The sequence below is a fragment of the Lepus europaeus genome, chromosome 20 (genome assembly GCF_033115175.1).
Source record: "Lepus europaeus isolate LE1 chromosome 20, mLepTim1.pri, whole genome shotgun sequence".
In the NCBI taxonomy this organism is placed as follows: Eukaryota; Metazoa; Chordata; class Mammalia; order Lagomorpha; family Leporidae; genus Lepus; species Lepus europaeus.
This window is the reverse complement of record NC_084846.1, coordinates 52,889,481-52,915,297: the sequence shown is the minus strand read 5'-3', so window position 1 is coordinate 52,915,297 and position 25,817 is coordinate 52,889,481. Positions and strand designations below refer to the sequence as shown.

General features: G+C 47.2%; 1 protein-coding gene and 1 pseudogene across 1 annotated transcript; one reads left to right on the top strand and one right to left on the bottom strand.

The window, feature by feature from the left end:
- Positions 1–32: 32 nt before the first annotated feature.
- On the top strand, positions 33–12,231 carry PEG10 (paternally expressed 10). Its single transcript, XM_062178738.1, is given in 3 exon segments — positions 33–257; positions 5,991–7,174; positions 7,177–12,231. Coding segments are annotated over 2 exon segments (2,268 nt in total). The 5' UTR covers positions 33–257; positions 5,991–6,111; the 3' UTR covers positions 8,382–12,231.
- A 3,917-nt stretch (positions 12,232–16,148) lies between these two features.
- LOC133749549 (small ribosomal subunit protein uS2-like) lies at positions 16,149–17,002 on the bottom strand (annotated as a pseudogene).
- Between the last annotated feature and the right edge of the window lie 8,815 nt (positions 17,003–25,817).

The window sequence follows — 25,817 nt, the reverse complement described above, 5'->3', positions numbered from 1 at the left end:
GGAGCACGCCGGGATTGGGCGCCCCCCTCCTCGCCTCCGCCGATATAAGGCGCGCACTCGGCGCTCCGGGTACACGCGCTTCAACTTCGGTTGGTGTGTGTCGAAAAGACCTTGCCGAGACCCTCGACCCTCGACCCAGGAGCACCGCGGAGCCGGACCCTGCGCCTCGAGACCCCCTCCGACGAGTGCGCTCGCGGCCCGAGCCCCCTTGGGCTGCTGAGCGCCCCGTGGAGCCCGCGCTGAGGAGACCACGCGTGGTGAGTATGCGGTGAGGACGTGTTCTTTTCCGCTCACCTGCGTCCCCACCCCGCGTCCCTTCCGACGCCCCGCGTCCTCGTCTCCCTGGCGGGAGACGGACGTCTCCCCGCGCACCGTGTCCCGTGGTGTCCCGCCTTCATGGCGTTGGCTGCCGGCGCACGAGTCCACAGACGGGCTGCGTGGACGGACGTGGACGGACGCGAGGTCCTCGAAGGCGCCACCACCGAGTTCTGTGCAAGCTCCGTGGTGCCCGCGCGCTGGGTGTTGATGCCGCGTGCGTGGCCGCGGCGCGGGTGTGAGCCGCAGCGTGCAGCCTTGCACACGGGGTTTTGCGCCCGAACATCGCTAGCGGGAGCGATGCTGCGGGCGCCGACCGCAGAGGTACATGAGCTGCGGAACATTGGCGCCGAGCCGGCCGCCCGGGCGGGCGCCGCTGCCGCAAGGGCGCGGGAGCTGCCGCGCTGCCCACCCGGGCGCAGCGCCAGCCGCGGCCCCCCGGCCGCAGAGCCCAGCCCTGCCCCTCGCGGAGCGGCGCCCGCCGTGGCGTTCCGCGGGGTGGTTCTCCCCTCGATACTGATCTCCAGACAAAATGGAGCCCCGCGGCCCGAGGTCGGCGTGCGGCACGGTGCCTGTGCCGCGCGTGGAGTGGCGGGGCGCGGACTCTGGGCAGGCAGAGCGGGCTGCCTGCTTTCGCGTGTCTACCGTGAGTGGTGGCGGACTTGGCGCGGCGGCGCCGAGTTGGCGACCAGCAACAGTTTGTGGAAACTGTCGCTCGTGGGGGATCGGGGGTGGCGGCTCTTGCTTCGTGGAATGAACTTGCAGGGAGGGGCTTGGGGAGGGGGCTCCTGGGGCGGGCGCCGCGGCCGGGCTCGGGCTGCCCCGCCCATCCGAGTGTGCAGTGTCTGCAGCAGTCAGGTCGCGCTTCGCGCCTCCCTCACCGGCGCCTCCCCGGAGCGCGCCTCCCCGGAGCGCGCCTCTGCGGAGCGCGCCTCGCTGGCCGCGCCTCCTCAGCGCTAACTCCTCAGAGCCCGCCTTCCCGGCCTCCATGGCCCGCCCCCTCAGAGGGGCCCGCCCCCTGGCGGGGCCAGCCCAGACCCCGCCTCGTTGTCCCCCGCCCCCTGGAGGGGCCGGCCCAGACCCCGCTGCCCTGGCCCGCCCCCTCGTAGGGGCCCGCCCCCTGGCGGGGCCAGCCCAGACCCCGCCTTGTTGTCCCCCGCCCCCTGGAGGGGCCGGCCCAGACCCCGCTGCCCTGGCCTGCCCCCTCGGAGGGGCCCGCCCCCTGGCGGGGCCAGCCCAGACCCCGCCTCATTGTCCCCCGCCCCCTGGAGGGGCTGGCCCAGACCCCGCTGCCCTGGCCCGCCCCCTCGGAGGGGCTGGCCCAGACCCCGCCTTGTTGTCCCCCGCCCCTGAGGGGGCCGGCCCAGACCCCGCCTCCCTTTGCTCCTTCTCTGAGGGGGCTGGCCCAAACCCCGCCTATCCAGTGCCTCTGCTCTGAGTGGCTGGCCCAGACCCCACCTCTCTCCCGAACCCCTCCTCTGAGGGGGGATGACACAGATTCCCCACCCTTCAAAGTTTAGGTCCTCATTGGACCTGCCTCTGCTGAGGTAGTCCATAGTCCTGTCTCCCCTGTCCCGCCCAGATCTGGCTTGCGCCTGCGCAGTGAGAGCCACTGGCCTCCCTCCTGAGCCAACCCCTTTGCGCCTGCGCGACCTCACTGCCTGAGCCTGGCTGCACAGCCCCGCCCCCCTGCGGTTTCTCTGTGGTTTTGCTTCTTGTCCACTAGTGTCTAATAAACGGAATGAATGAGAACAATTAACAACAGTGGTAATTATACTTGGCATCCATGAGCACTTTTAATAAGTGCCTGGCATATGTCGAATAATATAATTCCACAACTTAAACTCCTAATGGTGGGTTTAAGGGGCAGCGTCTTCGCTGACATGGCTGCTGCCTCTAAAGGGTTTTAGCCAAATGTTTTTACTACCAATTAAAAATAGAATTTTAAAGACACGTTCATGTTTAAGACACCAGTGGGCCTCGCGGAATCGGATGCTGTGATGGGTGGAACGAGGACGCGTTTGCGTGTGTCTGCGGGCGCCGCGACCCCGGCCTCTGAGGGCTCTGAGGCGGTCATGTGTGCAGTTTTTTCCTTGGAACGCCAGGGGGTTGGCCCTGGCTAACTTGCCTACGTTTAATAAATGGTGCCTGGCACATGGTAGGCATTCATTAAATATGTGTGAATGACAAGAGTCAGTCGGTTGCGTTGGTGTCTGTAGGTCTTTCCTGGTTTCATGTTCCTAAGGTATTCTCGCTCTCTTGGGTTCCCTTGCTTGTCTTATCTCGCTCACAATTAACAGTGTGCTTTTTAAAAAGAAATGTTTTTGAATTTTAATAAGTGATAATTATATAATAACTTCCAAATAATTAGCTTTTTTCATAAAAAGCTAATTATTTAAATATTCCAAATATTTAAATATTCCAAATAATTAGCTTTTTTCATAAAAAGCTAATTAAGCTTTGTCCCAAGTGATTAGCTTTTTTCATAAAAAGCTAATTTAAATTCTGGGCAACTGGATTATTAATGATACATACTGGCATTTAAAATTGGTGTGATGTAAAGTGGTTACATTTCAAAATATAGATTATTTTGGCTGGCATAATTAAACATCTGTATAAATCAAATGTATTGCCAGTAAGATGTACCATGTGAAAATTATGTTTCTAACTGAATGAAACTTGAAAACCTGGTTCTATAGATGACAAAATTTGAACCAGGACTTTGTTAAGGAGGAATTGGCACACTGGCTCCCAGAAGTCTCACTTTTCTCCCTCTGTGTGCGTCCCCAACAAGCATACAATCTGTAGAAAACATACGTGCTTATAATAGCAGCTTCAAATTTCCTTCTTCTTTGCAGATTCTTTATCTGCATATTAAAGAAGTTCAAAACAATGGTAAAATACGCATATCATAGAATTTGCACGACACAAATAATATACATGGTACTCAAAAAATTCAGATTTAAAAATGGAAAACAACTAATAATTGGTTAATGAAATTCATTTCCTAATGGAATATTTATGAATGGTGATTTTGGGCTTCTATTGCTTCTTAGTGTGTTTGGAAAATAGAAAATTTTTAAATTGATTATGAAGAGTCAGTAATTAATCAAATGTGTATAATCCCTAAATAAAGTAAGACAAATTTTTATTGTATGTAAGATGGCAATTATCCCAGGCAGCTTGCTTGATGTAGTGTGTCCTTTCTTTCTTCAGGAATGGGACCTCTTGACCTTGTTTTTCCAGTCCTGCCTCCCCTTAAGGGGAGTTTAAGGAGCCATAGTTTTACCATGCAAATAAAGGCAAAATGCTCCTTTTCCTTGTCACACCTTTAACTTTTGGTGCCCAGTTGCTGTTTAAATATTTTTTTCTACTTAACTATTAACCTGCCTGCCCACTATCCTAGATTAACCTGTTAAAGGTTCAACCACTCTGCTTTGGACAATTAACTGTTTTTAGGATTTAAGAGTCCCATCCTAAAATTGCCAACTCTCAGGTCATGCCAGAGACCCCATATTGGTGAAGGTCAGGGATCTTAAACTGGTGACCTCACAGGTCAAATTATAAGGACTTGAATTTGTTTGGCCAGCACTTAATTGAATATCTGAATATCTATGTTTCTGGTTTGAAAACATGAATGTCTAGATGATAGAAGTGACACCTTAGTCATATGATCTATGCCTAATAATTGATTTTAATAGGACATTAAAATTTTAATTTAATAAGTAAAAATTGCATTATGTTTTACTTTACATTGTGTCACCAATACAGTTGTATTTATGTAGTTGGATATGTGACTGAATGTGTTTATTATGCCTTCTAATTTTTTCTAAACTTGAATATTTGATCCTGAATATTAATTATTCAACTAAAGTCATTAAGTAGCTAGGGTAACACTGTTAGAATAGCACGGGAATCCCTGCCCCTTGAGGACCTTGCTCTCTGGAAAGGCCTACACCAACAGTGTCAGACAAAAGGAAAGTGTCAGACAAGGGAAAGTGGCTTCCAGGAGGGTCCAACAGATTAGGAGGGGTGGGAGGAAAAGGGAGGAGGGGCCATTTCTCTACAGCCAGGCACAGAGCTGATGAGCAAAAGGCATCATGTTTAATTACCACCCCACCCCTTTAATTCTTGACCCAACTAGTGGAAAAGCTAGTGTATTCTACCTAACTTCCCTAAGTAAAAACTGTTTATCTTTTTTGACTTTCTGTAATTTATAAAGTGTCCATTTTTGCCTTAATGGGTCATAGAGGGGCAAGTTGTATTTTAAAACTTTTTGCTAGAAAATTTTAGACTTTTAAAATTAAAACACAAATTAAACATTTATATACTTGTATTAGGTTTCTAAACTTTTGCTTAAAAGTTATACATTTTTAAGTAAAGAAATTTTAAACTTTTAAAATTAAGTTAGAAAGTTTGTTAAACTTTTAGAAAGTTTGTGAAACTTCTAGAAAGTTTGTGAAACTTCATGGCTAAACTTCTAGAAAGATGGCAAACATCTAAAAAGTTGGCTAAACTTTTAGAAAGTTTTTTAAACTTTCAGAAAGTTAAACTTTTTTAACTAAAGTTTTTAAAACTTTTACATGTTATGTTTCAAACTTCTAAGCTGTTTATTATTTAAGATTTCCAAACATGAGATTTTAGATCATTGAACTTTTAAAATAATTAAATCGCTCAAAACATTTTACCCTCTTTTCAGGAAGTATACTGGCAGACATTGTGTCAGGATCTGTTGCTGTGTGACTTACTGTCATCAGTAAGGCTCCTCAACCCCCACCCCCCACCCCCACCCACCCACTCAGCCCTCAGGGGAGCAGCCCCTCCCTCTTTATATAGGAAGTTGCCTTTCCATTTTTCAATTAGTAATTTTATTAAGATCAAGTAAATACCATTGGATGTTCACTATGTGATTTACCTGCATTATTTAATTAAAACCTCATAATTACAAGTTTGAGGTATACTATTATTGGGATTTGTCCCATTTTATAGCCCAGCCCTTCCAATGAGGCATCAATTAATAGTTATTAAATGGCTACTTAATGAGGAGGCAGACTGGCATACACTATTGGGTGTCATTTCTGTCCCATAGAGAATTCTCTTGGGCAAGTTAAATTGTGGTCTGAAAAGTCCTTAGTCTTGTGGTTTTGGTGGCAGTGTGGTGGTTTGATTTGACAGTCACTTAACCTTTGTACAGGTGGACCAGGGTCGTGACCGCAGGCCTGATGAATACAAGAATCCTGATTGTAGTACCCCCTTCTTTCTTGTGGTTCCCTATCAGTTGGGATTTTAACTGGTTTTTGCGGAAGTTCTCTAGTTGCAAAAAGTTATTTTGGCTTTATTTTGCACAATGTATGTGGTGTCCGTCTTTGCCTTGGAAGTTTCTTGGTCTGTTCCCTCGATACACAAGTGCTTGTTTGGGGTGTGCCAGGGTTCTTGTGTGGTGTGTAAAAGCGTGCTGTTGATGCGGTTTTGAGAGGAAAAGGTCACTTGGCATCCAAGGGTGGATGCCTGTTTTAAAACTCTCGTCCTGATTGGTTCCTTCTTTCTCTTTCTTCAGGAAGTGTGTTTTCTTTGATATTATTGACAGGACCAAGGAGAAGTTGCAAAACTTAAATCTTTGCATATGCGCTGCTTTGGATGTGTGTTGAATTTTGTACCTTTATCTTCACTTGCAGAAATAAGCGGGTTTTGAAAACAAAAAGGAGAAGGGGTGCACGTGGAGGCCAGGATCCGGGCCTCCATCCTCACAGGAGCGAAGAGGCAGCTAGGAGGTCTCCTCCCACCACCACCATCACCATGGGTCCCGACTGCCCACCGCCTCCCCCTCCCCCTCCTCCCAACAACAACAACAACAACAACAACTCCAAGCCCAGCGGCCACAATAGCCCCTGCGTGCCCAACATGACCGAGCGGCGGCGGGATGAGCTGTCGGAAGAGATCAACAACCTGCGCGAGAAGGTCATCCGGCAGTCGGAGGAGAACAGCCAGCTGCAGAGCCAGGTGCAGAAGCTCACGGAGGAGAACAGCACCCTGCGTGAGCAGGTGGAGCCCCCTGCCGCCGAGGAGGAGGCCGAGGACGACGAGCTGGAGCTGCGCGGGGCCGCGGCAGCCGCTGCCCCGCCACCCCCTGTGGAGGAGGAGTGCTCTGAGGACCTCCCGGAGAAGTTCGATGGCAACCCTGACATGTTGGCGCCCTTCATATCCCAGTGCCAGATCTTCATGGAAAGGAGCACCCGCGATTTCTCCGTGGACCGTGTGCGCGTCTGCTTCGTCACCAGCATGATGACGGGCCGTGCGGCGCGGTGGGCCTCAGCCAAGCTGGAACGTTCAAACTACCTGATGCACAACTACCCCGCCTTCATGATGGAGATGAAGCACGTTTTCGAAGACCCCCAGCGCCGGGAGGCCGCCAAGCGCAAGATCCGCCGTCTGCGCCAAGGCATGGGCTCGGTGGTCGACTACTCCAACGCCTTCCAGATGATCGCCCAGGACCTGGACTGGAACGAGCCTGCGCTCATCGACCAGTACCACGAGGGCCTGAGCGACCACATCCAGGAGGAGCTGTCCCACCTGGAGATGGCCAAGTCCCTGTCAGGGCTCATCAGCCAGTGCATCCAAATCGAGAAGAGGCTGGCCCGAGCGGCTGCGGCACGCAAGCCCCGCTCCCCGCCACGTGCGCTTGTGATGCCCAACGTGTCAGGCCACCACCAGGCGGACCCCACCGAGCCCGTGGGGGGCGCCCGCATGCGCCTCACCCAAGAAGAGAAGGAGCGCCGCAGGAAGCTGAACCTATGCCTCTACTGCGGCACTGGCGGCCACTACGCCGACAACTGTCCTGCCAAGGCCTCCAAGTCCTCGCCGGCGGGAAACTCCCCGGCCCCGCTGTAGAGGGACCTTCAGCGACCGGGCCAGAAAGAATAAGGTCCCCACAAGATGATGCTTCATCTCCACACCTGCAAGTGATGCTCCAGATCCATCTTCCGGGCAGACACACCCTGTTCGTCCGAGCCATGATCGATTCTGGTGCTTCCGGGAACTTCATCGACCACGAATACGTCACCCAAAATGGAATCCCACTGAGAATCAAGGACTGGCCAATCCTCGTGGAAGCAATCGACGGGCGCCCCATCGCATCCGGCCCGGTTGTCTACGAAACTCACAACCTGATTGTAGACATGGGAGACCACCGAGAGGTGTTGTCCTTCGACGTGACTCAGTCTCCCTTCTTCCCCGTGGTCCTGGGCGTACGCTGGCTGAGCACACATGACCCCAACATCACCTGGAGTACCCGCTCCATCGTCTTCGACTCCGACTACTGCCGCTACCACTGCCGCCTGTACACGCACCTGCCGACTGCGCCACAGCCGCACCTCTACTACCCGGTGGATGGCTACCGTGTGTACCACCCGGTGCGCTACTACTATGTGCAGAATGTCTACACCCCAGTCGACGAGCATGTCTACCCAAACCACCGGCTGGTGGACCCCAGCATAGAGATGATCCCAGGAGCGCACAGCATCCCCAGCGGGCACGTGTATTCCCTGTCGGAACATGAGATGGCGGCGCTGCGAAACTTCGTGGCCAGGAACGTGAAGGACGGGCTCATCACCCCCACCATCGCCCCGAACGGGGCTCAGGTCCTGCAGGTCAAGAGGGGCTGGAAGCTGCAGGTGTCCTACGACTGCCGCGCTCCGAACAACTTCACCATCCAGAACCAGTATCCTCGCCTGTCCCTCCCCAACATGGAAAACCAAGCCCATCTGGCCTCCTACACCGAGTGTGTACATCATGTGCACTGCTGCCATTTGTGCCATTCGTGCCATTCGTGCCATTCGTGCCATTCATACCATTCGTACCATGCCTACACTTCGTACCCGACCTACCCTGTGGGCTTCGCCTGGTACCCAGTGGGCCGAGACATACAAGGAAGAGCGCTCTACATCCCTGTCATCATCACCTGGAACCCGTACTGGTACCGCCAGCCCCCTGTGCCGCAGTACCCCCCGCCGCAGCCGCCGCCGCCGCCGCCGCCGCCCCCGCCGCCGCCGTCCTACAGATCCCTGTGAGCCCGCTCAAGGCCGCAGCACCCCCGCCGCCGCCGTCCTGCAGATCCCTGTGAGCCCGCTCAAGGCCGCAGCACCCCCGCCCTCCGGGCCTCCTCCTGTCCGGCTTCCCCATCAGTGACTGTGTGCTGAAGGCAGCTGCCGGTGCCGCAGGTCAGGCCTCGGCCAGCGCCGCCTGCCTGCTGCGCTCCGCCCCGACTGCCATCTTGCGGGAGTCCACCTTCCAGCCTCCGTCACCACCCGAATTTCTGGCTGCCAAATTCTGAACCCAGAAGCTGACACCACGCAGGACATGCTGATTTCTCCGAGGAGGGGGAGTGGAGGAGGAGGACAGGACTTCTCGCAGTTTCGGTCCTCTGAGTTACACTCTGGAGGACCCGCGCCTTATAAAGGAAGCCGCATTTACTGGTGCAGTGGGCAGAGGCTTCCGTGATGCTAGTGCTGCACCTTCAGAAACTTCACCTTCTTCGAGCTCCACGTTCATGGTTCCGTTAATTCTCAAGGAGCAGCAACTCGACCGGTTCTCCCAGGAGTGGACAAAACCCCTGCAACAGGAAACACCTCAGGCCTGAAAAGGAAGTGCTCTATCAGACAGACTCTGGCGCGTTAAGAGTGTGCCTTCACACCCTGGTGCAAATCACACGTACCCAAGAACTCTGGCTCGACACAGCATCGTACCATCACCACGCCAGGAACAGCTTCCACCAAGCGTTCTGTGTCTGTGACGTGTCATGACCACCTCTCGATCACGTGGGAGGGCTGAAGAACAGCGAGTGGATAGGACTCCTAAACCCCGTACCCAACTCTTAAGAGACTCAGTTCCTTGTTTCCAGCAGTCCTTCAGAGGGAGTTTTCACGAGTGTTGGTGATGGGTTGCAACAGCAGCAGCTTACAGTTTTGGAAACATCTATCTGTGTGTCTCTGCCTCCATATGCATCTGGGCATTCCATCGTCAGTTCCCTCACTGGACTGTACCATTTTAGGATGCTGAGAGAGGGGCAATGATTTTGCACTCAGACCCACACTCCTGTACAAGGGAGGGATGGATGTCTTTGAGGACAAGAAATTGTCTTGAGGATACTGACCTTCCTGGTGAGCTTTCTCATTCAACAGGGTGACCTGATGTAACCACTTTGAAAGGATCGGAGTCTGCATAAAGGAAAGGGTCCCTCCAGGTGATGGAGCCAACATGAAGCTCTCATTGGGTGAAAGGCCTCACACAAAGCTGTTGCCAATCCAGTGACCCCTCTGGTGTCAGCTGGACACTCTGTGCTAACCTGGGACTGCCTGACTTCTTTAGCCTGGTCCCTTGCTATTACCTTGAAGTGTTTGTCTAACCTCTTTGTGTTTGATTCTTTACTACTGCCATTAACCCTGATGCAGGATTTGTGTCATCTTCCTGCTTGGTTGCTGAGACTTCATTTTGCTGCCAGGCACGGAGACGGAAGAGGCAGGCTTCAAGGAGCGTGTGTTTGAACACACAGGGCCTCCCATTGCCAACATGCAGTTTGACAGTAGAAATAGTATGGCTTACCTTTAAATTGCTGCCATGAAGAGGAGTCTGATGGTGAAGTTTCCTTTTTCATCAACATCCTTTACATGTTAATTATTGCCCCCCTTTCCTCCTGCATGTTTAAATACTTTTAGCTGTAGTAGTGTCCCCTCAGCAGTGTTTTCAAGTGGTGACTGTGCTTTCGGAATTTCCATTGAATTACAAAGGACTAATTCTTATTGATAAATTAAGTAAAAATGATGATGTAGCTTTGCATAAAGTGTTTATTTACTGTGAACTTCTTACAACACTGTGAATGTGTGGCTCCTCAAAACTGAAGTATTTGTACAATTGTTTATCTTTAATCTTTTAATATTAAGTATTTCGATTTATCAATTGACCTTTAAAATCACAGAAAAAGTACCTACAAGTTCATTGAGGAAGCCTAATTGGCTACTTGTTTAATCTAAAACCAGTTTCCCTTTTTTCTTCAATGGAATTAGAAAGCTTGTCCCTCATATGTTTAGAGTAATTACCTTTAAAATGGTGCATTTGTGCTTCTGGACTATTTTGAAGCGTTACTTCAGTTTACCTCAAATCAATCCATCCTCCATACATTTGAACTCAACACTGTTCAGTGTCAGACTTAACAGTTGTTGATTGAGTTCAAGCTGCAGGGTGCCCAGACACCGGCCTTTGCCTGCAGCATCCAGCCCCAGCCCCAGCATGTGCACACAGACATTTGCCACCACTGCAAGCAGAAACCTAGAAAAGTTGGCCAACAACCACCACCGTCAGGGAGAGCATGCTGGTATGGGCTAACTGCCCCCAGACAGTCCCTGGCACATGTTTGGCTGTTTACTGAAGCTTGTTGTGGACTTTCTGGCAGTGTGTACAATGCTCTATTGCTGTATATGTGATCTATAACTATTAGAAATTAAGGATAAGTAATCTTAGATTTATTGTTCTGATATTGACATTTTGACTAAGTTTCCTTTCAGTCAATTCACTTATTTTGTTGCTATTGATCAAATTAATATTAATTGGATCCTTTAAATTTTTTTGGCATTTTCCAACAAAGATGCCTTTTTTCATAAGAAAGGAGAAAAGCAAAGGATAAATAAAGAAGTTAGAAAGGGAGCAAAATAAAATATGAAGGCAATGTACAAATCAAAACATCAGAGTTATTAAGTAAAGCAGTGATCAAGTCTTTGGAAAACAAAACTGAAATTAGTTGACTTTTGGCTAACGTGTACATTGATCATTAATTAAATCAAGGTGAAAGAAGAACTCAGTGCTCCCATTATTAAGCAAGCCTAGAGAGAACTAACTAGCTTAGGTCATCATGCTAGGATATTGAAACAGGAAGTTTACATACATTCATGAAGGGTCAATTTAGTTTGAGTAATGAGGTATTTGTCTTAGGTTGATTAAATCATGTGAGGTACTACAGCAAAGTTACAGATACACAAAATAAGAGGGGTACATCTATATGGTGCAGTCTGGCATTTTGTTGAAGTTTGCAGGTACCTCTTGGACTCCTGAATTGATCTGGTTGTCATCGCCACAGACGTCCAACATCAGATACAGCTCCAAGACTGGCAACAGAGGACCTCCTGCTACAGAGTGAAGCAGAAATGAAGGACCACCTGCAGAGAGAAGGTGCGCCCAGCAGGAACCAGGGAGAACACCTACCTGATTGAAAGTTCTTTGTTGTTTCAGATTGTAGAATGCTTTTGAATTGGTCTGTGGAAAATTGCATTTTTTTTTATTTCTTTATGTAATCACTTTAAGTAGTAGGGGGATATATAATCATAAGTATGTTACGGTGGGAGGGATTTGATCTTAAGTGGGTGGGTTTACTTAGAAAGTTAGGATTATGTCATGTATTAGATATCTCAATAAGTAGACATGTGTACTTGTGACCCTTTACCCTTTCTGTCCTTAAAGATTTCCAATAAATTTGGAGGAAACTACAGGGAGATCAACCTATGTAAAGTGAATTGGACGTGGATAAAACTCTAATGAAAGTTCAACGGTGATTTGATTAATAATTCAATAGAGGCCCTAGGTGTTAGCTCTAGGGATCACACAGTGAGACTTAGAGGATGTCCAAATACCCTTGAGAAATTGTTGCCAGAATGATAACAAGTGGATGGTCAAGATTCATGGAAATTACAGGAAAGTGATGAAAAAAGCCCTTGTTTTTGTCCCTGTCAGTAGCCCTCCTCCTTATTAGCACCCCTTCCCCCTACCATCCCACTTCCTTCAAACCATTGCTGTATTCTCTTTACTCTGTATTTCTATTTGCTAACATTGTATTGCTGCCATAATAAAAATTTCAATAAAGATTTAGTGGTTAAGTGCACACTGTGTCCTGATCATTTCAGCGTCCACCAGCATTTTGGGAGGGGACTGGCAGAATGGGGAGGATGGGAAGATGGGAAAGGGGTGGGGAGGAAGAAAAGAGTTTATAAACAACACATCAGTCAGGATCAGTTGTGTGCCCAAGTACTCCAGCAGATCAACTAATTTATTTTAGATGCAAAACATTAACATTAAAATAAAGCCACCAACTAATGGTAACTCCAGTGATATAAAAACACTTTGTTTTTAATATCATTTTCACTTGGAATACTTGACATTAATTGTTGGGGAGGATGGAGTGGGGGACATTAAGGAATAAGAGGGCGTGGAGTAGAAGAGCAGTGGGGAGAGGGATGGGAATGAGGGTGAGAAGGGTGGGGGTGATTGGTTGGGATGGGAGTGGTAATACAAGGAACACATCAGTCACACAACCTTGGATCAATTATATACCCAGAGTACACCAGAAAATCAACTCAGCTGGAAAGCATTAGCTTGTAAAATGAAACTACCAACTAATGGCAGCTCCAGTGACACACTAAAACATGCTTCATTTTTAATATTGCTGTCACTTGGAATACCTGACATTAACTGATAGGAAGGGTGGGACAGTGCAGTGGGGTTTGGGGATGGGGTAGGTGGGACAATGGGGGAGGCTAGTGGGAAGGGAAAGAGGGTGGGAAGGTGGAAGTGGCAGAATGGGTTGGGGGTGACACATCAGTCACACAACCCAGATCAATTTTGTACCCAAATACTCCAGCAAATCAACTAATTCATTTCATCTGCAAAACACTAATATATAAAACACAGCCACCAATTAGTAGAGACTGGTGACCTCATGGTAGAAACTTTATATTGTGGAGATGGTGGGACCATGGGGAGGGTGGAGAGATGGGAGTGAGGGTGGGAATGGTGGTTGGAAGTGATGATACACAGAGCACATCAATCATACAACCCAGATCAATTGTCTAACCTAATTCTCCAGCAAATCACCTAGTTTACTTTAGAAGTAAAACACTAATATAAAATACAACCACAAAATAGTAAAAATGAGTGACATCATGTAAGGAACTCCATAATAGTTTCATTTGTAATCCTTCATATTTATTAATAGTATAGAGCGTGGATCAGTGGGGGAGTTTTATAGGGATGGGATGAGAAAATGGGAAGGGTGGGGCAGTGGGGGCATGGGAAGAGCAAAAATAGGGAGTGGGGTTGAGTTTGGGAAAGGGGATGGTGATACAAGGAATACATCAATCACACCACCCAGGATCAACTGTAAACCTGGAATACTCCAACAAATTACTCAGCTAATTTATTAAGTAGCAGAAAATATAAAGTCAACCTGGTGGCATAATGTTAAAACTGTTTTTAATAGCAATTTTATTTGGAATAATTAAGATTTATTAATAGGAGTAGGGAGGATAAGACTGGGGACAGTGGGGAGGGTGTTGATGGGGGATGGGAAGAAACAATGGTATAGTGATGAGTAAGGGAGAAGGAAGGGGACAATGGAGAGGGGGAACAGGGAGACATGGGGCATGGAGAGAGCTAATTGGGAGGGTGGGAATAGGGGTCAGTTTGGAAAGGGGTGGTGGTATAAGGAACATTTCAATCACACAGTCCAGAATATGCCAGCAAACCATTTATTCCACTGCAAAACATTAATATCTAAAATAAAGCCACCAACTAATGGAGACCCTAGTGACAAATATTAGCAACTTCATATTTAGTATCAGCTTCTCTTGAAGTACTTGAGATTAATTAGTAGGAGTAAAGATGGTGGGGCAAGGCCGGCGCCGCAGCTCACTAGGCTAATCCTCCGCCTTGCGGCGCCGGCACACCGGGTTCTAGTCCTGGTCGGGGCACCGATCCTGTCCTGGTTGCCCCTCTTCCAGGCCAGCTCTCTGCTGTGGCCAGGGAGTGCAGTGGAGGATGGCCCAAGTGATTGGGCTCTGCACCCCATGGGAGACCAGGATAAGCACCTGGCTCCTGCCAATGGATCAGCACGGTGCGCTGGCCGCAGCGCGCTACAGCGGCGGCCATTGGAGGGTGAACCAGCGGCAAAAGGAAGACCTTTCTCTCTGTCTCTCTCTCACTGTCCACTCTGCCTGTCCAAAAAAAAAAAAAAAAAAAGATGGTGGGGCAGTGCGGGGAGTGGGAGGTCATGGGGGAATGGAAAGAGAGGGTGGGGCCATGGGGAGACTGGAGAGGTGGGAGTAAGGATGGGAAGTTTATGAGTGGCAGTGACTTTTGGTTGGGGCTGTTGATAGAAAGAATACAACCCAGATCAATTATGTATCTGAATACTCTAGCAAATCAACTAATTTATCTCAACTGCAAAACATTAGCATATAAAATAAAGCCACCAACCAATAATAACTCCAGTGACATAATAAGACACACTTCATTTTTAATATCAATTTTGCTTGAAGTTATTGATATTTATTAATTGGTAGGGAGGGTGGAAGAGTGGACATAAGAAGAGGGGTGAGGGAGGCAGGGCAGTGAGGAAGGTAGAGAGACAAGAAGAGAACAGGCAAGGGGAAGAGTGACTCTGAGTTTGGGATAGGGGTGGAGATACAAGGAACACATTCATCACACTGTCCAGGATCCATCATGTGCCCAGAATATGCCAGGAAACCAACTACTTTACGCAAGTTGCAAAACACTAAAATAAAGCCACTTATTAATAGAGACGAGGGACATAAGAAACTTTAACTTTCGTATCAGTTTCACTTGTAATCCTTGAGATTTAATAATAGGAGTAAAGAGGGTAAGATTGTGGTGAGGGAGGAGGAGGGGAATATGGTAGGTGGGGTAAGTTTGGAATGAAGGTGATATAAAGAACGCATCAATCACAACCCAGAACCAATTGAACACTTAGAATTCTCTGGCAGATCAACTCATTTATTTCAGCTGTGAAATATGAACATGTAAATCAAGTCAACAATTAATAGTGATTCCATCGGCCGGCGCCGTGGCTTAACAGGCTAATCCTCCACCTTGCGGCGCCGGCACACCGGGTTCTAGTCCCGGTTGGGGCGCCGGATTCTATCCTGGTTGCCCCTCTTCCAGGCCAGCTCTCTGCTATGGCCCAGGAAGGCAGTGGAGGATGGCCCAAGTCCTTGGGCCCTGCACTCACATGGGAGACCAGGAGAAGCACCTGGCTCCTGGCTTCGGATCAGCGCGATGAACTGGCTGCAGCGGCCATTGGAGGGTGAACCAACGGCAAAAAGGAAGACCTTTCTCTCTGTCTCTCTCTCTCACTATCCACTCTGCCTGTCAAAAAAAAAAAATAGTGATTCCAGTGACAAAAATAGCAAACTTCATTTTTAGTATCAACTTTCCTTGGAATACTTAGAATTTATTCACAATGAAATGGGGGAAGATAAGGGGATAGGAAGAGGGGAAGGGCAGGGTGGGGCAGTGGGGTGAGTAGAGGGATTTTCAGAGGGTGGGCAGGGTGGAATTGGGGGTGAGTTTGCAATGGGGCTGGTATAAGAAGTGCATCAATCATATAACCCAGGACCAGTTGTATACTCAGAATTCTCCAGGAAGTCAACAGTTCCAGCTACAAAAATTAACATGAAATAAAGCCACCGTTTGATAGAGACTAGAGACATAACATGCTTCATTTTTCTTACTAATTTTACTTGGAACCTTTGACATTTCTTATTAGGAGTAGGATGGTCAGATGGTATGGCCAATAGGAAGGAGGAGGGTAAGGTATACAAAAGGCGTTGCAGATGGCATGAGATGGGAATGAAGGTGGGAAAGGCATGAGTAGGGGTGGGTTTGGGTAGGGGATGGTGGTATAAAGAATACACTGCTTGAGATCAATTATATACTCTTTTTTTTTTTTTTTTGTAGAAACTGGTGTTTATTTTCCGTCAACCTCATTTCCATGCAGCTTAAGACCACTCAGTGGTTGTTCCCACCCACTCGGTGCCCTGAGCAGTGGGCGCTGTAGACCGGTCCTCAGTGACGGGCTGAGCACTCCAGTCCTCAGTGGGGAACTGCTGAATGGGCACAGAGGGCACCTGCACGCCTTCAGACCAGTCAGCAACCTCAAGCTGAGTAGCAGTGAACTCCGGCCTGGGCCCGTCTATTCACCCTGAAACTCCTGCTTGGTCACAGCTTTTTCAGCGGCGGCCTGCTCTTCTTTTTCAATCTCTTCAGGATCTCTGTAGAAGTAGAGATCAGGCATGACCTCCCAGGGGTGTTCACAGGAGATGGTACCACGCATTCGCAGAACCTCCCGGGCCACTGAGTTGTTGCACGGGATGACAATGTCCACGTAGCGCAGAGGAGAGTCTGTGTTACACAGAGCAATGGTAGGCAGGTTCATGTAAGATGCCTCCGTGAGAGGCTGGTGGTCAGCCCTAGGATCAGTAACCACCAGAAGCCGTGGTTCCCGGAAGGCTGCCTGAATCTGGTTAGTGAAGGTTCCAGGTGTGAAGCGGCCAGCAATGGGAGTAGCTCCAGTGGCAGCAGCAAACTTCAGCACAGCTCTCTGGCCAGTGTTCCTGGAGGACATCACACTGACATCAGCAGGGTTTTCAATGGCCACAATAGCACGAGCTGCCAACAGAAGCTTCTCCCAGGTCCTCTTCAGATTGATGACGTAGATGCCATCACTTTTCCTTTTGTAGATGTACTGTTCCATCTGGAAGTCAAGGTTGGTGCCACCTAAGTGGGTTCCTGCTGCAAGGAACTTGAGGACGTCCTCCTCCTTCATTTGCAGGATATGAAGGGCTCGGGACATTGTGACAGCTTCCCCGTAAGTTACGCCGGGAACCAAGAACAACGCTGTATGGACCCCTCGCCGGGTAGCGCGGAAAGGCCAATTATATACTCCTAATACTACAGAAAATAAACTTATTCCAGCCACAAAATATTAACATAAAAAACCACCAATTAATAGAAACAGGCCGGCGCCGTGGCTCAACAGGCTAATCCTCCGCCTTGCGGCGCCGGCACACCGGGTTCTAGTCCCGGTCGGGGCACCGATCCTGTCCCGGTTGCCCCTCTTCCAGGCCAGCTCTCTGCTGTGGCCAGGGAGTGCAGTGGAGGATGGCCCAAGTGATTGGGCTCTGCACCCCATGGGAGACCAGGATAAGCACCTGGCTCCTGCCAACGGATCAGCGCGGTGCGCTGGCCGCAGCGCGCTACCGTGGCGGCCATTGGAGGGTGAACCAACGGCAAAAGGAAGACCTTTCTCTCTGTCTCTCTCTCACTGTTCACTCTGCCTGTCAAAAAAAAAAAAAAAAAAAAAAAAAGAAACAATGTTTTAATGTCAATTTTACTGGAAATACTTGAGCTTTGCTAATAGAAGACTATGAAACATCAGCAAAGACTTAAAGGAAGACATGTGAAGTAGAGTGCAGATATATGTAACGTTAACATAGATTTATTTTTTATGCCAGTTAACACTAAAATAATATCAGGGTGGTAGTGAAGTTCATCTAAAGAAAACGTGGCAACGAGGGTCCATGAGGAACTCATCCAATTAGATTTTGAAGGTTAGTGACATTCATCAGAATTATAAAGTAAAAGGTTGTGTGTGAAAAAATCCGTAAGTGTGTCAGCCTCCAAGAGTTTCTGGGTCTGTGGTAATCACATAACAGTGGTACACTGGGAAAATGGTGACTGCAAGCAAAGATCTGGAGCTGATGATGGAAACACAAAACTGGAAGCTGTTTCCTCTCTGGAACAGACTGTTCATCCAGCCCATAGTTCACAGACTGCCATCGTGTGCACAGTTGTGGGTAGAGTTGAAGAATTTAGGAATGGGGGCCCCTGGCCAAGAACCACTGAGCTATTAAGTGCTTGCCAGGAGTTTACATATAATTTAAACAATGTGGTATAGAAATGACTAGCCAGATCACTTGGAAAGAAAAGTACAATTTCCTATTCATCCCTGCTTTGTTCTACCTTCACTTCTGGCCCCTGACTTCTCAGGGTTTGGTCCAGAATATTAAACTTATTTTACACAGCAGTGGCAAAAGGTATGATGATAGCAAGTGACATAAAGAATCCCTTTTGTCCAGTGTCCTAGATGCCGGTAATTAAAACAATTGTTTAAAATGAGAACCACATCGTGTTAACTTAAAACAGCTTTAAAAAATATTTTATTTGGAATTCAGAATTACAGCGAGCGAGAGAGAGAGAGATTTTCCATCCACTGGTTCACTCCCCAAAGGGCCACAATATCCAGGGATGAGCCAGGCCAGCCAGGAGCTTGATCTGGGTTTCCCATGTGGGTGCAGGACCCAAGCGTTTGGGCCATCTTTCATTACTTTCCCAGGTGCATTAGCAGGGAGCTGGATCAGAAGTGGAGCAGTGGGGGATCAAAATTGGCACCCATATCAGATGCTAGCATAGCAAGTGGCAGTTTACTGCACTACAGCACCAACCATGATAAACAGCTTTTAAAAACATATAAAAGCAGTTGAATAGCTTTTCGAGCTGAATCACTTTTGATCTATACCTTAAAAATACACAGTGGGGTGGGCATTGTGGTGCAGCATGTTAAGCTGCTGCTTGGGATGCTTGCATCTCATAATGTGCCTGGTATCAAGTGCTTCCTTCACTTCTGATTCAGCTTCCTGCTAATGCACCTGGAAGCCAGCAAATGATGGATCAAGAACTTGGGTCCTTGGGGCCGGCGCCGTGGTGCAGTAGGTTAATCCTCCACCTGCGGTGCCAGCATCCCATATGGGCGCCAGTTCTAGTCCCGGCTGCTCCTCTTCCAATCCAGTTCTCTGCTTTGGCCTGAGAAAGTAGTAGAAGATGGCCCAAGTGCTTGGGACCCTGCACGCATGTGGGAGACTGGGAAGAAGCTCCTGGCTTCGGATCAGCATAGTTCTGGCCATTGCGGCCATTTGGGGAGTCAACCAACGGAAGGAAGACCTCTATCTCTGTCTCTCCCTCTCACTGTCTGTAACTCTACCTCTTAAATAAATAAAATAAATTTAAAAAACAAACAAACAAACAAACAAAGAACTTGGGTCCTTGTCATCACTCGGGAGACTGGACTTGAGTTCCTAATTCCTGATTTCAGCCTGGCCACCCAGGATATTTCAGTAATTTGGAGTGGAACAGCAGATTGAAGTATTTCTCTCTCTCTCTCTCTCTCCTTCTCTCTCTCTCTCTCATCTCTCTTCCTCTCATTCCTCCTCTCCCTCTCCCCACCACTCTGTCTTTCAAATATATAAAAATGACTAAGTAAACTTTAAAAAAAAAAACCCTTATTTAAAAATAACAAATTTCAGACAAACCAAGTAGTATGAGAAGGAAGAAGAATGTATGTATTGGTATGGTAAGATAAACAAAATAATCATCAAAACTAACAAATGATTTTTAACTCACAAAGAACTTGCACAACAGAATGGAACATATTTGGTACATAACCATAGAATCTTATTAATAATTGCCTTAGCTCGTTTGGTGTTGCTGTAACACAATACCTGGGGCTGAATGCTTTTCAAGGAAATTTGCTTGACTCGAGATTTCGGTGGTAGAAAAGTACAAATGCCTTGGTGATGATGTCTGGTGAAGGCTCCCTGGATGCATCACACATGGCAAAGAAGCAAAAGGGGAAGCAGGCACGGGCAAAAGAGACCACGTACACAGAGTAGCCTCCTTTGTATCAATCTGCTTTCACGGTGACTAACCTAGTCCCACGAGACCTCAACCAAGTCACTCCAGACAGCATCAGTCCCTCCCATGGGTACTGCCCTGTGCTCTCACTATCACCCTCGCTACCTCAATTCTGTGACACTGGGGCATTAAACATCAACATGAATTTCAGTAGGGGAGAACCACAGTCAAACCACAGCACAAACAGTACCTAAAGCACCTGAGACTTTCCCTGAGTGAAATTAACACTCAATCCCCATCTTTTTCCTCCTTTTCTGGTTTCTTTGAGTAAATGCAGAGTAGAATCTAGATGGATGAGTAGACAGATAAATAAATGTATGTGCTCAACAACAATCTGTTGATTTTTTTCAATGTGCAAGGCAGTAGGCTATGTTTTGAGGGATACTAGACTGGACACAGAACTTGGCACAGTCATCAAATGTACCTGATAAGTGGGCACCCAGGGGTTCTGCAGCCATGGTACCCCAACTGCTCTTAGGCTCTGTAGGTGCCCAAATCATTTGAGAACAGGTACCATTTAATTATTATTTGGTGCAAAAGATATTGCATAATATTTGAGTGTCTTGCCTCCAGGGTGCAGGGAGCTGGATCAGAAGGGGAGCTGGGACCCAATCCGAGGCACTCTGATATGGGATGGTATCCTCAGCAGCATTTTAACTGCTACACCAAAATGCCCACACCAGAATGGACTTTTTTGAGGATATTATGGCAGATTTTATATACAAGGATGACTACATCAAATATATATATTACAACCCATATGTTCTTCTTACAACGTGACATGGACATACCTCCAGAGAGGTGGAGTCTGTGTTCCCTCCCCTTGAACCTGAGCAGACTTCTTTAACTATCTCCACTTTTAGGAAAAATAGAGGTGATCAAGCATGACTTCTGAAGCCAGACCATAAAAGGTCTTTGATCTTCTGCCCCCTTTCTGCCTCCATATTATGAAGACATATAATCAGCCACTTTGAGAAGTTCATTTAAAGAGAAATGTAGGCTCTAACGGTGTTGTTTTGCTAACCCTGGGAATGAGATACCTTGGAAGTGGGTCCCTTAGCCCTCAATCAGGCAGACCTTAAGATGACTACAGCCCCAAGGACATTAAGGCTGCAACCTTGTGAGATACCTCAAGTGGCAAGTGCCCAGCTGAGCTCTTAACCAAATTTATGACCAGCAGGAACCATGAGAAATAATAAATAAATGCTGTTGTTCTAGACTAGTTATTTTTATGATGATAGTTTATGAAAATTATTAGATAGGTGCTGAGAAATCTTAGTGTTTAAATTAATAGATGTTCATTCATAACGTGAAGAAAAGAAAGATAAAAATTGAATCCCTACCTCACATTTTATACAAAGGTCAAATCCAGGTGCCTTTAATATAAAAATTACGGAAATCTTAAAATTTAATGTAAAATTTTAGAAGTCTCAAGAAAATGTGAAAAATATATTTATGACATCAGGATGGGGAATGATTTCTTAAATAAGACATAAAAATGCTCATTGGGGGGCCTGGCACTGTGGCAAAGTGGGCTAAAGCCCTGGCCCGAGGCACCGGCATCCCATATGGGTACCTGTTCTGGTCCCGGCTGCTCCCCTTCCCATCCTGCTCTCTGCTATGACCTGGAGGATGGCCGAAGTCCTAGGGCCCCTGCACCCACGTGGGAGACCCAGAAGAAGCTCCTGGCTTCTGGCTTCAGATCAGAGGAGTTCTGGCCAGTGCGGCCATCTGGGGAGTGAACCAATGGATGGAAGACCTCTTTCTCTGTCTCTACCTCTCTTTGTAACTCTGACTTGCAAATAAATAAAATATATATATATTTTTTTGACAGGCAGAGTGGACAGTGAGAGAGAGAGACAGAGAGAAAGGTCTTCCTTTTGTCGTTGGTTCACCCTCCAATAGCCGTCGCGGCCAGTGCACTGTGGCCAGCGCATCGCACTGATCTGAAGCCAGGAGCCAGGCACTTCTCCCGGTCGCCCACATGGGTGCAGGGCCCAAGGACTTGGGCCATCCTCCACTGCACTCCCGGGCCACAGCAGAGAGCTGGACTGGAAGAGGAGCAACGGGGACTAGAACCCGATGTGCCGGCGCCGCAGGCGGAAGATTAGCCTATTGAGCTGCAGCGCCGGCCTAAAATAAATCTTAAAAAAATGCTCATGGGAGCAGGCATTTGGCCCAGCAGTTAAGATGCCGTAACTGGGAAGACAGTGGAGGATGGCCCAAGTGTTTGGGCCCTGCACCCACATGGGAGACCAGGAGGAAGCACCTGGCTCCTGGCTTCAGATCTGCACAGCACGCCGGCCGTAGCAGCCATTTGGGAGGTGAACCATTGGAAAGAAGACCTTTCTCTCTCTCTCCCACTAACTCTGCCTGTCAAAAAAAAAAAATTCCATAACAGATAACCTCTTCCTGGCTCTGGCATCTGATTCCAGCTCCCTCCATGCAGCTCCCTTTATATAACTGAATTGCCTTTGCTCCTTGTAAACTTTGTAAAAAATCTGTTGACAATATTTTTGACTTTTTGGATTCTTTCTTCTGTTTCATTGATCTGTGTATCCGTTCTTCCCCAAATCACACTTTTTTTTTTTTTTAGCTGAACCTCTTCTTTCTCCCATAGAAGTTAGTCTAATCCTTTTCTTATTTTTTTTCTTTTTTTTTTTGACAGGCAGAGTTAGTAAGAGAGAGAGAGAGAGAAAGGTCTTCCTTCCATTGGTTCACCCCCCAAAATGGCCGCTAAGGCCGGCGTGCTGTGTCGATCCGAAGCCAGGAGCCAGGTGCTTCTCCTGGTCTCCCATGCGGGTGCAGGGCCCAAGGACTTGGGCCATCCTCCACTGCACTCCTGGACCACAGCAGAGAGCTGCACTGAAAGAGGAGCAACTGGGACAGAGCCGGCGCTCCAACCAGGACTAGAACCTGGGGTGCCGGTGCTGCAGGCGGAGGATTAGCCTAGTGAGCCGCGGTGCTGGCCCCCAATATCACACTGTCTTGATCACTGAAATTTACATTGAGTCCTAAAAATCGTATGGTGTCAGTCCTCTAACTTTTGTTGTTTTTCTTCAGTATCAAAGGTCTATGGCCCTTTCCCAAAATGTTTAGGATCAGTTTATCAATGTCTACAAAATAGCTCGCTAGGATTAGACTGGCATGTGTTTAATCTATAAATCAAGTTGGGGAAGACTGATACCTTATCACTGCTGAGTTCTTCAATTCTTGAGCATGGACTATTTCTCCATTCATTTAGATGTCCTTTTGGTTTGTTCATCAGAATTTTTCTGCATGTTGATCTGTACATATTTTGTTAGGTTTGAAGTCCCTAAGTATTTCATTTGGGTGGTATGTTTTGAATTGTATTTTCATTTAAATTTCAGATTTCCATTTTTCACTGCTGGTGTGGATAGAAGCAACTAAACATACAGGATTAATTGTATCCTGCAGTCTGGTACTATTTACTTATTAGTTCCAAGTGCTTTGTGTTGGTTCTTTGGGATTCTCTACATAGACAAGTCATCTGCAAATAAATTACTTCCTTTTCAAAGTTGGTTTTTTTTTTTTTGTCTTACTGCACTAACTAGAATGTACAGTATGATGGTGAGTAAGATTGCTGAGAAAAGACATCCTTGTCTTATTATGGGTCTTGCCAGCAAATCATGCAGCTTCCTCCAGGCCAATGACTGATTTACATTGACTAATATTTGTTGAGTTAATGTGTATACTGGAAGAAATCCTCCATGGTTATGTTGTATGTAGAAATTATTTTCATACTTTTTTTGTCAGCTAGCTAATATATTTATGAGGACTTTACACCTATGTACTGAGAGACTTTAATCTGTAGTCTCCCTTTCTTATAAAGTTTTTATTTGATTTTGGTATTGGGGTGGTGCTGACCTCTTAGAATAAATTAGAGTATGCTCCTTCCAGTTCTGTTTTCTGAAAGAGATGGTAGAGGATTGGTATAAACTTTCTTAATTGTTCAGTTAGATTCATTTAGAGCTAGAGATTTCTTTTTTGGAAGGGTAACAGTTGACTGATTTCCTTAGTAGATACAGATCTGTTCAGATTATCTATTCATCTGTCTGTTGTTGTGGTTTGTATTCTTTGGGAAATTGTCCCAGTACTGATGTTGTTCCAGCTGACTAACCTTTTATTCCTGATGTGGGTAATTTATGTCTTTTCTCTTTTTCCTTTTGATTAGTTTGATCAAAGGATAACCAAATTTATCAAAATTAATTATTTTATTTTTGTTATTCTAAATATATTTATTTATCTGAAAGAGTTACAGAGAGAAAGAGAGAGACAGAGAATATTCCATCCGTTGGCTCACTCCCCAGGTGGCCTCAAGAGCCAGGGCTGGGCTGGGCCAAAGCCAGGATCCAGGATTCTCTTCTGGGTCTCCCACGATGGTGGCAGGAGCCCAAAGACTTGGAACCTTATCTGCTGCTTTTCCCAGGCCATTAGCAGGGAGCTGGATCAGAAGTGGAGTAGCTGGGACACAAACAGCTGTGTCACAAGTGAAAGCTTTTTTAAAAGCAGCTTTTGAGGACCAGCATTGTGGTATAGGAGGCAAAGCCTCTGCCTGCAATGCTGGCATCCTATAAAGGCACCAATTTAAGTTCTGGCTGCTCCACTTTCTGCCCAGCTACCTCCTAATGTGTCTAGGAAAACAGTGGAAGATGGCCCAAGCCCTTGGGTCCCTGCATTCATATGGGAGATCTGCAAGAAGCCCCTGGATCCTAGCCTTGGCCCAACACAGCCCTGGTGATTGTGGCCATTTGGGGAATGATGCAGCAGATGGAAGATCTCTCTCTCTCTCTCTTTGTAATTATGCCTTTAAAAGAAATATAAAAGTCTTTTTTTTTAAAGCAGCTTTTGGTTTTGAATATTTCCCCTATTGTCTTTTTTGAAAGGTTATATTTGGGACTGGTGTTGTGGTGTAGTAGGTAAAGCCACAGGTTGCTATGCTGGCATCTGATTTGGGTGCTGGTCTGAGCTCCCACTGCACCACTTCAGATCCAGCTCCCTACTAATGTGCCTGGGAAAGCAGTGGATGATGGCCCAAATTTTTGGGCCCCTGCCACTCATGTGGGAAACCTGGAAGAAGTTTCTGTCTTCTGGCTTCAGACCGGCCCAGCTCCAGCCATTGTGGCCAGTTGGAGAGTGAACCAGCAGATGGAAGATCTCTCTCTGTCTCTCCTTCTCTCTCTCTATAAGCTCTGCCTTTCAAACAAACAAATAAATCTTTAAAAAAAGAGGTTGTTGACTTCATTAAAAATTATATTCATTTTTCCGTATATTTGTAAAATTATTTTAGTATCTCTCTTGCTATTTGTTTTCCTCAAAATGCCTGGGAACTCCTTTCTTCTTTGTATTCAGTTATAAATAAAGGACTTGGTTCCTGGTTAGAAGTGTCCCGGGATTCTTTGGTCATTTTTAAGTTTTCATTCCTAGGGAGAAGTACACCTCAAAAAGCAGAGCTAACTTTAGGCCTCTGTTAAGTGTGGTGTTGAAAAGTTTATTGGCATGCTTCTTGCCAGGAGATAAAGGTGGCTTTTCTGATGGGCCTTTAGATAAGAAGCAGACAAAAATGCAGTGGCCTTCCTCAGGCTACGATCCAGCTCTTCGGAGCGTTGTAGCCGCGTGTCCCTGCTGTTTCCTTCTTGTCATGTCTAGAGCTGGATCTCACTTACTCCAGCCTAAGAGTTCATGAGTCTTCCTTTTCTATGAGTCAGAACTTCCACTTTATTTAATGTTTTTCTGAGTGATTTAGCCTGCATTCTAAAGAACAGTCAGATTAGGACTGGCCCAACTAGTGCACAGTTCTTCGGTAGGTTGACTCAGTCTTTGGCCCACGGCCATCTAACTCCCTTTACCAGCCCTGCTGACTCAATGCTTTGCATTCCTCTAAGGTTTCCAGCGTT